General features: G+C 35.4%; 1 protein-coding gene across 1 annotated transcript; it reads left to right on the top strand.

Annotated features, from left to right (window-relative positions):
• Positions 1-2,024: 2,024 nt before the first annotated feature.
• Positions 2,025-3,874, top strand: LOC109158856 (pectinesterase 1-like). The gene is made up of 4 exons (XM_019306747.1): positions 2,025-2,515; positions 2,786-2,992; positions 3,072-3,304; positions 3,462-3,874. The coding sequence occupies exons 1-4, from the start codon at positions 2,027-2,029 to the stop codon at positions 3,652-3,654; spliced, it is 1,122 nt and encodes a 373-aa protein (XP_019162292.1). The 5' UTR covers positions 2,025-2,026; the 3' UTR covers positions 3,655-3,874.
• The last annotated feature ends 7,277 nt before the right edge of the window (positions 3,875-11,151 follow it).

Raw genomic sequence — 11,151 nt, 5'->3', positions numbered from 1 at the left:
TTACTCTACCCCACTACACAATTTGTGGTTCATGACAAAAATTATGATTTTCGATATGAAAAGGAAAGAGGTCAAGACTAGCTAGCAAAGAGTGAAAGTCAGCCTAGCATTTGGCCAATACCTGCAAACCGACACAAAATACACTTTCAAGTTACAGCTAATAAATTGCTCAAATCCTTGATAAATGAAGCTTATTCTACTTTCAGTGATTTGCTATCTTGATAAATTCAATTTTTTTTTTCCAAAATTTTTAATTCTAGATGTTATTTGTAATTTATTTTTATTTAGTTTAAAATATCTAAAATATTCTCACATGCAGTTGTGTAAAGTTTGAAAAAATTTACAAGCATTTTAAACGTTTTGGACTAAAGTAATATATCTTTTAAAGTCCGAACGCCAAAAAAAAAAAAAAGAAGAAGAAGAAATGTTTAAAAGAAATACAACTGAAGAAAATAAAAAGATTAAAAACTAAATATATCGTGGTAAAGTCACACCAACAAGATCCTCAAACAAGAGAGGTCACATCCCTCAAGTGGGGACTCAAAGACGTGTAACCCAAACTGAGTATTTTCAAGGGACTATTTGTCTTCCAATCAACACATCTATTTGCTCCTTTAATATAATCTCTATGCATACTAAAAATGTCATTTTAAATTTTATAGTAAAAGTGAAGAAATCAAAGTTGTCAAGTTGATGATCATGAAAAGAAATATCATTATAATTGGAATTTTTTTTAAAAAAAAGTAGAATAAACTAAACCAACAACAACTACTAATAATATTATTAGAGAATTTGTACGACATCACTAACTATTGTCCCATAGTACCCAATGCCCATATGTATACCACATGGAGATGCTTAAGGCATGTGAAATAAGTTGTATAGAACAATTAACTTGATCAATCTCACAAACGTAATATAATTATACTGGAGTTCGATCTGCTGTAATGTTCTCTACTGCAATTATTGTTTTGACAATGAGAATGTTATATTGCAATTCTTTCTTCAATTCTATAGAAATAATGATGATGTTTTGACTGCCAATGGACTTGGATTTGCAACTGTAATATTCTCTAAGGCTGTTTTACAAGTACAATTTTGGATGAGTATATATCAGCTTTTTGAATTGCACTACTCTTGACTCTTGAGTACTTAAGAAGAAGGTGCAGAGTTGAAATGACATATATGGATTCTGCCACTCTGCAGTCCTCTTTCTACATTTCATTCTGCCCCTTCTTTTTGCTTCTTCTCAATTTTGGTGGCTGTCCAGTTTTGACTTTCATATTCTTTTCAGAACCTTCTATTTCATATTTTTTTTAAAAAATACGGAGTATATTTTAATAATTACACCAGAATAATACGGAGTAATAACTAAAAGCAAATATATATGCACACCCACATACTGTAGTAAGGTAAATGATGAGGGTAGGCACAAGACAATGGTCTGATCTTTTAGTTTAATGGACCATTAAGTCACAATAATTAACTCTTTACAATTCTGCTAGGTTGGGGTATGAGGACTTTAGGGCGAGAAATTTCGTCTTTTGTTGACAAAGTAAATGATGAGTGTTATGTCCTTATCTTATTTCATGAAGAAATTAAAACTAATAAAAATTATGAGTTAAATTTTAATGAAATAATAATATATATGCACAGTATCATTTCTACCTATATTAAAGAATTCAATGATTCTGGCCACCTATGGTTTATGGTCCAAGTAAAACAAAATTAAAAACATTTGATTTGTTGTATTGATTCAAATTTCACTTATTAGACCATCCAGACCTACAAAATTGTTTGGTTGTTTTTGATGATTTCAATGATTTGGGCAACACCAAACTAAGCTACTCTGTAAGCCACCAGTTGCCTACATCAATGTATTATCCAACACGTACTTCTCTTTGTTGGCATACATAGATCCTTAGTTTTCTACTTTGGGTGTCTTACATTCATTTAACTAAACTATAAAACTAACTAACCTTCAAACCTCAAAAAAACAAAAAAAAACATAATGGTTAGAAAAAACATGGAGACAATGAGAGTAAACCAGCTCATAATGGTTATTGTGCTTGTGCATTACCTTAGCCCGGGTGTGGTCTCAGACGACTCGATTCCTATTCCGGCTAACAAGGCCGAGGTGAAGAGTTGGTTCAGCTCCAATGTTGAGCCCGTGGCAAATAGAAAGAACCTCGACCCCGAGCTGGCTAAGGCCGAGAGTAATCCTAAACATATTAGGGTGAGTAAGGATGGAAAAGGAGATTTTGAAACCATTACAGATGCCCTAGCAAGTGTTCCTGAAGACAACACACAACGCGTTATCATTTCGATAGGCGGGGGGAATTATACCGAGAGGGTGATTATCGAAAAGGAGAAGCCCTTCATCACCTTGTATGGTGATCCTGATGCTACGCCATTTATCAATTTTCATAAGACATCTACTAAAGACGGCACCGTACATAGTGCCACTGTGATTGTTGAGGCCGATTACTTCACAGCTATTAATATTAACATATTGGTACGTGTTGGTTGAAGTTATGTTACGTTGCGTTACGTTGTTACATATATAGTTATTGTTAATCTCACCCACCGTACACGTGAGGAGGCGTGTTGAGCATATAGCCATGCAATTCAATTATGAGTTTAGGCTTTTAGTTGAGATGAAGCACATGCTTTAATTGTTATAGCTGCATATATGCATGTATATATCCTTTGATAGTTAGGATTACATTGAGGATGCAAATTTTTGAATAGTAATTGCAATTTTTCTTATTTTATAAATGTGCAGAATTCGGCACCAAGGTGGGAAGGTACAACGAAAGGATCACAAGCAGTGGCGCTAACACAGAGCGGGGACATGGCGGCGTACTACAACTGTAAACTATATGGATTCCAGGACACGTTTTGTGATGACGAAGGCCGACATTTCTTTAAGGATTGCTACATCGAAGGCACGGTCGACTTTATCTTTGGCAATGGCAAGACTCTCTATCTGGTATGTTGAAAACCAGTTTGTCTCATATAGGGATTAGGAATATGAGTCTAGAAATTAAGAAAACATGCATGCAATGCAGGATACGGAATTGCATGTGATCGATGGTGTGATCGCAGCACAAGCACGACATACAAACAAAGAGGACACAGGATACTCTTTCGTGCACTGCAAAATAACAGGACCCAGGCAAGGCGGGTTTCTAGGGAGAGGATGGATGGCCTTTTCCAGGGTCATATATGCCTATACTGAAATGACTGAGGCCGTTAGACCCTTGGGATGGCATGGAGTGCCCGGCAAACCCCATTATGGAGGGTATAGTAACCCACCATCCATTCCTTCTTTAATTTTTGCATTACCAAATCAGAGAAACTCGCAGTCACAGCTCAAATCTAAGAAGCTAGTATAAGCCAATAAGCATTTGTTATTTTTCTAATTATTTCAATATATATGTGTTTATGTATTGTTGCAGGACAACCTATTTCGGAGAATATAAGAATACAGGACCTGGAGCTAAAATGGATGGTCGTCCATATTTCGCTAAGAAGCTGACTGATGAAGAAGTGAAGCCTTTCATCACCCTTGGTTTCATAGAGGGTTCCAAGTGGTTGCTTCCACCTATCAAGTTAGATCCACATGCTCAATTAGCTAAGAGTGAACTCTGAACTCGAATTTGTGCTAGCTTAGCTTGGACTTTACGATATGATCGCATGCAATGCATATAGATCAGAGGGAATACCGGAAATGATACATGGATTATGGATAGACATCAGATCAGAAGGCCGGATTTGTTTGTTTAATTTATTATTATTATTATTTTTATTTTTTTTTTAACTTCCTCAGGACTCAGGTTATTGTTAATTCTATATATTTTGTAGGAAATAAGGGAATATAATGGTATACAATTTCTTTCTTGTTTAATTTTCAACTTTCAGTTGTTTATTGATGTAAATTTTTTTCTTGAATATATATGTATTTATTGTAAATGTCAAGCATCTTGTGCTCAGATAACATGTAGTGGCATCGAGTCTCAGTAGAGGCGATGTTGACTCTTTGAGTTTCAACAGGTTGAGAAAGTATAAATGAACAAATACTTTGTAAATCTCAATTGTGACTTGTGAGTAATAAGATTGATAATTTTTTCTAATTTTTATATTTTTTTATTTTTCATGTCTTTTTTTTTTTTTAACTTTATTATTATATATGCTTACAATTATATGTTGTTATCGATGTATGGTGTCTTAGAATAAGAACAGGACAATAATAATTCACATACACGAGAAAATATCCAAATTTAAAACTCTTAAGATAAGGTTCGAGGATGACATGTAAACTTACCTTCCGGTCCATTCCCAATAATTCTTTTTTCTCCGTATCAAACAATGTAATTTGAATTTTAAGGTAAGTTTTTTTCGTCTGTGATCAGAAGGTAAGTTTACTTTTTGGTCACAAGGCCGATGGCACATTTCTCAGTCAGAAAGGTGCTTCTGGCACTTCTCGGAACTAAAAAGTACACTTCACTTCTCGGTCAATGATAAAATGTTGGAATATATATATATATATAGATTTAGGTTCTGGTGCGGTTGTGCGGTTTAATTTGGGCCTTTCATCTCGCTTAAATCAACGTTCAAGATTATCAAAGTTTAAAAAAAAACGCGGTGGCAATTTTGTAATTTTTGCATCTAGGTCAAAATTAAGGTGAGCGGATCTGTGATTAATGTGCGTGAGTTTTGTGCTTAATGTCGTGTGTTTTGTGCTTAATGTGTGGAGTTTTGTGTTTAATGTGCGTGGGGATGTGCTTAACGTGAATAATTGTTTAAACTTAAAGTCTGTGAGTTAATACTTAAAGTGCGTGGGGTTTGTGCTTAATGAGCGTGATGTTTGTGCTTAATGTGCGTGGGTTTTGTACTTAATGTGCGTGAGTTTTGTACTTAGTGTCAGTAGTTCTTGTTAAAGTCTATGAGTTAATATTTAAAGTGCGTGGGTTTTGTGCTTATTGTGCGTGAGATTGTGCTTAATGTGTGTGGGTTTTGTTTTGTACTTAAAGTGCGTGAGTTTGTGATTAAGATCTAACACTTAAGGTGCACCAAGCCTCCGACTTGCCCTGGGCTTTGGCAAAACCCTCCAGCAAAGCTACTCCTAAGCAAGATAAAGGAGAAATCCAAATTCAAAGTATAGAGTTGATGAGTTGAATGAGTCTCCTCCTCGCCTTCCTGGTATTCGCACACTGCTTCCATTACCTGGTGGGTCCAAATGATGATTTTTACGAGGTGAAATCCAGCTTTGGTGCTCAAATTGTGCAGGAGGCAAAGAGACGACCCTTGGCAACCAGGTTAACTGCGAAGGCTATTTACTTCTTTGTTCCAGGCACGCATTTTTTTTTTAATTTTCATTGATTTGAGCCGTTGATCTAAATTTGATCAACTGCTCAGATTTAACCACACAACCGCACGGGAAGCTATACCCGCACCTGAACCCTTCCCTCTCTGTCTCTCTCTCTCTCTCTCTCTCTATATATATATATATATATATATATATATATATATATATATATATATATATACACACACACACACACACACACACACTTAAAGATAAAAATAAAACGTATATGAGTATTTATAAAATTTACGGAACTTATTGTATACCTTGATAAGAATAGATGACAAATTTGTACGTTTAGACAGAGGGAAAAAGTCTATAGAGAAAGTTAAAAAAAATTGAGGTTGGATTGTGGGAATTTAACTATTTATATTTGTGAAAAAAATCTACAACAATTCTAATTTGATAGTCTAAAACTGAAAATATACACAATGAAATTATATATATATATATATATATATATATATATATATATATATATATATATATATATATATATATATATATATATATATATATATATATATATATAACGAATTTTTCCCAAAATGGTCCCTCAACTATTTCTCAGTTTATATTAGGTGTACAATAGGTAAAAGGACGAAAATACCCTCCATTTTAACACTGAGTTGACGAAAAACTTAACGGAGGACCAAATTGGGTGAGTTTTTGAAAGTTGAGGGACCAGATTTGGTGCAATTGAAAGTCGAAATGCAAAATCGAGAATGAGCAATAGTCGAGGGACCATTTTGGGAAAAAAACTCTATATGAAATTTATCTCTCTCGCCATTAGAAAGGAAAACAACATAATTTAATGAAAAAATTTGTTTCTCTCAACACCTTTTTAGATAAATACTCCGTATTTTTATTTCTTTTTGAATATTGAATATTCTTGTTGCATACAAGAATCTTTTGGCATATGATTTATTAATTTATAAGTATATTATTAAACTCTTAATTATTCGTTATATTTTTTTCTTTTTAGTGGTTGCATATAACTAGGATATATTAGTGATTTAAACAAAATTTCATAAGAAATTAAGTTTAAACGAATTAAACATTACATTTTAATTAATTTGCTAGATAATTAATTTTATTGTTTCCAGAGTAACTCCAAATTAAACATGTTAATTAGTTTTCCCACAAAATTATTCTCATCAAACATCAAACACATCATATCCCTGGGAAATTGGGTCTAAGTAATTAGATCGACTACCCATCAAAATTTGATGTTCATTTGTGCAATATAATGCCACTTAGCTTATTTTATCGTAGACCATTCATCAGTAACTGCATTATATATATTATATTGTTTAATTAAGCCAGCCATGAGTATAGTTGCATGACTAAATCAAAGCATTATCACACACTTTTCTTGTTGGCATTCGATCCTTACTTTACTATTTTTTGGTGTCACACATTCATTCCTCTAAACTATATACCCAATTAACTTTGAAAGATGTTCACACAACACCCAAAAATTTCAATCTAAAAAAAAAAAATGGTTAGAAAAAAGATGGAAAATCCGATTGTGATGATTATTGTGGTGCTGAATTACCTCTGCCCGGGTGTTGTGTCACACGACTCAATTCCTATTCCAGCTAGTAAGGATGAAGTGAACAATTGGTTCACCGCCAATGTACATCCCGCTTCAGCTAGAAACAACCTCGACCCTGCACCAAGATGGTTCCAAATGGTTGCTTCCCCTGTCAAAGTCTAAGCTCCCATCCATCTTATATATAAATAAATGCTTAATTGCATTTATTTTAATTTGTTGCTTTAATTTACCGTCTATATAGACAGTACCGGGAATAATAGATGATGGAAACAGAAGAGGATTTTTTTTTTATTTTTTATTTTTTAAAATTTGTAATGGTTAGTTCTAGGTATTTTGTAGGAAATTAAATAAGGGGATGGTCTAAAATTTTTAGATGTGTTTCTGTATTTTTTTCTTAGTTTAGGAGTTTGGTTTTGATTTAATATCTTTATCGGGGAAATATAGAAGGAAGAAAGTTCAGTTAATTTGTAATTTTGCCATTTGCCATGTTCTAATCTCTGGCATGCTATTGATCATGTTATAGTAAATTAGCTCTAATGAATTTCTAACTTTTATGTTTGTTTTGTATATTGATAGACTGAATGCACTTCTTAAATTTTGAATAAAAATATATAAACATTTATTGATGAAGTAAGAGCTTCAAATCACGAATATATAAGCAAATTATTGCCTCCAAATGGGTAGTTTAATGTTCAGGTTAATATTACATACTGACCCTTGTAGCTTGCAATACTGTTATGCCAAAGCAAAATGCTATATTTTCCCTATCTTATATTCATTGTGTATAATAAATTGATTGACTCTACACACTTTTAATTGAATATTAAATAATAAAATTAGATGTTGCTATATAAAGAGAAAAAATCAGGAGTAAAGATTTTAAGAGGGATACATAGCATTACTCTATGTCAAAAGTTATGATTAGTAATGTATCTCCTTCTAACATGTACTGATGAAATTTATGACTTTCTCGAATACCAATAGTAAAATTTAGCGTCATATTTAGGACTTGATCATCTAGCCCAAACACGTAACTATAGCCTTCAAAAGGTCAACATGCCGAACGCATGCATCCTCACTAGAGACGAGCCAACATACATAATAGCTTTAATTTGAGGATGCACTACTACACTATATTTGTGTTGCTAACCTATCTATGAGAACTGCCGAGTGAATTCCATTTTTGGTCCTGCTGTTATATGGGCGTTTCCAATTTTAGTCCACTTTAATTTTTTTTGTTACTTTAAAACCACTATTATTAAATGTGTTTCACTTTTAGTCCCACCGTTAGTATTTCCATCAAGAGGCCGTGTAATCTAGGGGTATTTTGACATTTCATCTCATTCAAGACTATGTTTGACTAAAGAAATGAGAACATTAAACCTAAAACCTAAGAAACCTCGCCGGCCTATGTTGGAATGAACGAAACGATGTAACTTTGGCTTCCCATTCTCGTTGTTCGAAGAGCCATCTTCGAAAATCGGAGGAGGAGGATGTGACAAAACTCAGAGGAGAAAAGAGAAGAAGAAACAGATCAGGGAAGAAGAGGGAATTTCTGTATATTCAAGAAGGATCCAAGGGAGTCCCTTTTGTACAAGAGAAAGCGAGGGAAGAAGCTTAACAGAAGCTTAACGGAAAACAACAACTAATCTAACTAATCTGTCAGAAGAGATACAATGAGATGGTGCCAAGTGGCATTGACCGATGCCTTGACTATTTAGCTTCTTTAATCTCCTGATATCCCCCCGCAAGCTGGAGTGTACAAATTGAACAGTCCAAGCTTGGAGATATAACTGTGGAAGGAGCTGGGGCAATGTGTCTTGGTGAAGGTGTCAGCAAGCTGTTGTTCAGATCCAACATGAAACAATTTTATTACACCTTTACTGAGCTTCTCCCTTACCAAATGGCAGTCAAGCTCAATGTGTTTAGTTCGCTCATGAAACACTGGATTCTCTGCAATCGCGATAGCTGATTTGCTGTCACAATAAACAGCAGTAGGACCATTATGATCAACTCCCAACTCGGTTAGCAAATAGGATAGCCACTGGACTTCACATGTTGTAGCTGCCAATGCTCTATATTCAGCTTCTGATGAGGACTTGGATATAGTCACCTGCTTTTTTGATTTCCATGAGACTAAGGCATTTCCTATGAAAATGCAGTAACCAGTCACATACCTTCTTGTGTCAATGCAAGCTCCCCAGTCTGAGTCAGAGAAAGCTTTCATCTTTAAATCAGATTCAGCTGGAAAGAACAATCCTTGGCCAGGAGCACCCTTGATGTATCTAAGTACCCTGTGAGCAGCTTGCATATGGAGATCAGTGGGGCAATCAAGGAATTGAGAGAGTTGTTGTGTTGCAAAACAAATGTCAGGTCTAGTGATAGTCAAATATAGAAACTTCCCAACTATTTTTCTATATTGAGTGTTGTCTTCAATAGGCTTTCCACCCAATTTGCTGAGCTTGTGTGATGGTACTGTAGGGCTATGTACAGGTTTGCAGTCTGTGAAACCTGTATCCTTAAGCAACTCAAGGGCATATTTCCTTTGACAAATAACCATTCCTTTATTCTGCCTGGCAACTTCCAGGCCTAGAAAATACTTCAAGGGACCTAAGTCCTTTATTTTGAAACTAGAATTGAGCTGGTTTTTGATGTCTTGTATTGTCCCCAAATCTGCACTGGCAACAAGTATATCATCCACATATACTAATAAAGCCACAAATGAGTCTCCTTCACCTTTGGTAAACAGAGAATTGTCAGGAATAGACTGTCTAAATCCCATGCTTTGTAATGCAAGACTAAGCTTGGTGTTCCACTGCCTGCTAGCTTGTTTTAATCCATATAGGGATTTTTTTAGTTTGCATACCTCACCATTCCCTTTTCCTGAAAGTCCAGGAGGTAATTGCATGTAAACTTCCTCATCCAAATCACCATGGAGGAATGCATTATTGACATCCATTTGATGCAAGTGCCAACTTTTGGCTGCTGCAACTGCTAGAAGTGTTCTTATGGTGGTCACTTTGGCCACTGGGCTGAAAGTGTCAAGATAATCAACTCCAAGAACTTGATTGTATCCTTTTGCCACAAGCCTTGCCTTGTACCTTTCAATGGTGCCATCAGCTTTGTGTTTAATCTTGTACACCCACCTACATCCAATAGGTTTCTTGAAAGGAGGAAGATCTACTAGTTCCCAGGTACCATTCTGCTTTAAGGCTTTAATCTCCTCTTCCATAGCTTTCTTCCAACATTCATGCTGAGCTGCTTCCTGATAAGATTTAGGTTCATAATGGTGAGTGATATTCATGACAAAAGTTTGAAAGTCTGTTCCCAATCTGTTGTAGTCCAGGACTTTATTCAAGGAGTGAGGACTAGTTATCTCAGTTGAACTTTGGCAAACATAATTTTGTAGGTAGGATGGAGTGTGTTTCTGTCTTGTGGACCTTCTGATGGCCTGTTGGGGATGGCCCTTTGGCATAGCAGGTGGCTGCTCAAGGCTTTCACATGGTAAACTGCAATCAGCTTGGTCAGAATGACCACTAGTCTGATTCTGGGCATTTGTTTCATCTGGTGGCTGATCAAGGGCCTGATGTAGGGAAGAACCACATGCCTGCTCATTGATACTGATGGCTTGATGTTGAGGAATTTCAGAATCCTCATTAGAATCATCAACAGGAGTACTAGTCATTGTGGGGAGAATCATTTGATGAGACCTCCTTTCCTGATTATTGTTCTGTTGGAAAGGAAAAACCTGTTCATACATGACAACATCTCTGGACATGAACAATTCCTTTGATGAAATATCATACACCTTATACCCCTTTGTGTTGCTGCCATACCCAAGAAAAATACATTTACTGGCTCTAGCATCTAACTTGGATTTAGGACCTACTGTGGTGGCAAAAGTTAGACATCCAAAAACTTTCAAATGATGATACTGAGGGATCCTTTTAGTCAGCACTTGGTATGGAATTTGATTATTAATAGCAGTAGAGGGAAGCCTATTAATCAAGTAAGCTGCATGTAAAACACACTCACCCCAAAACAATTCTGGAAGATTGGCTTGAAATCTGAGGGATCTGGCAATTGATAACAAGTGGCCATGCTTTCTCTCAACCCTGCTGTTCTGCTGAGGTGTATGGATACAGGAAGTCTGATGTACAATGCCCTTCTGACTAAAAAAGTCAATCATATTAAACTCAAGCCCATTGTCTGACCTTATGCA

The sequence above is a fragment of the Ipomoea nil genome, unplaced genomic scaffold, assembly GCF_001879475.1.
Source record: "Ipomoea nil cultivar Tokyo-kokei standard unplaced genomic scaffold, Asagao_1.1 scaffold2826, whole genome shotgun sequence".
NCBI lineage: Eukaryota > Viridiplantae > Streptophyta > Magnoliopsida > Solanales > Convolvulaceae > Ipomoea > Ipomoea nil.
This window is presented reverse-complemented; position numbering and strand designations above follow the sequence as displayed.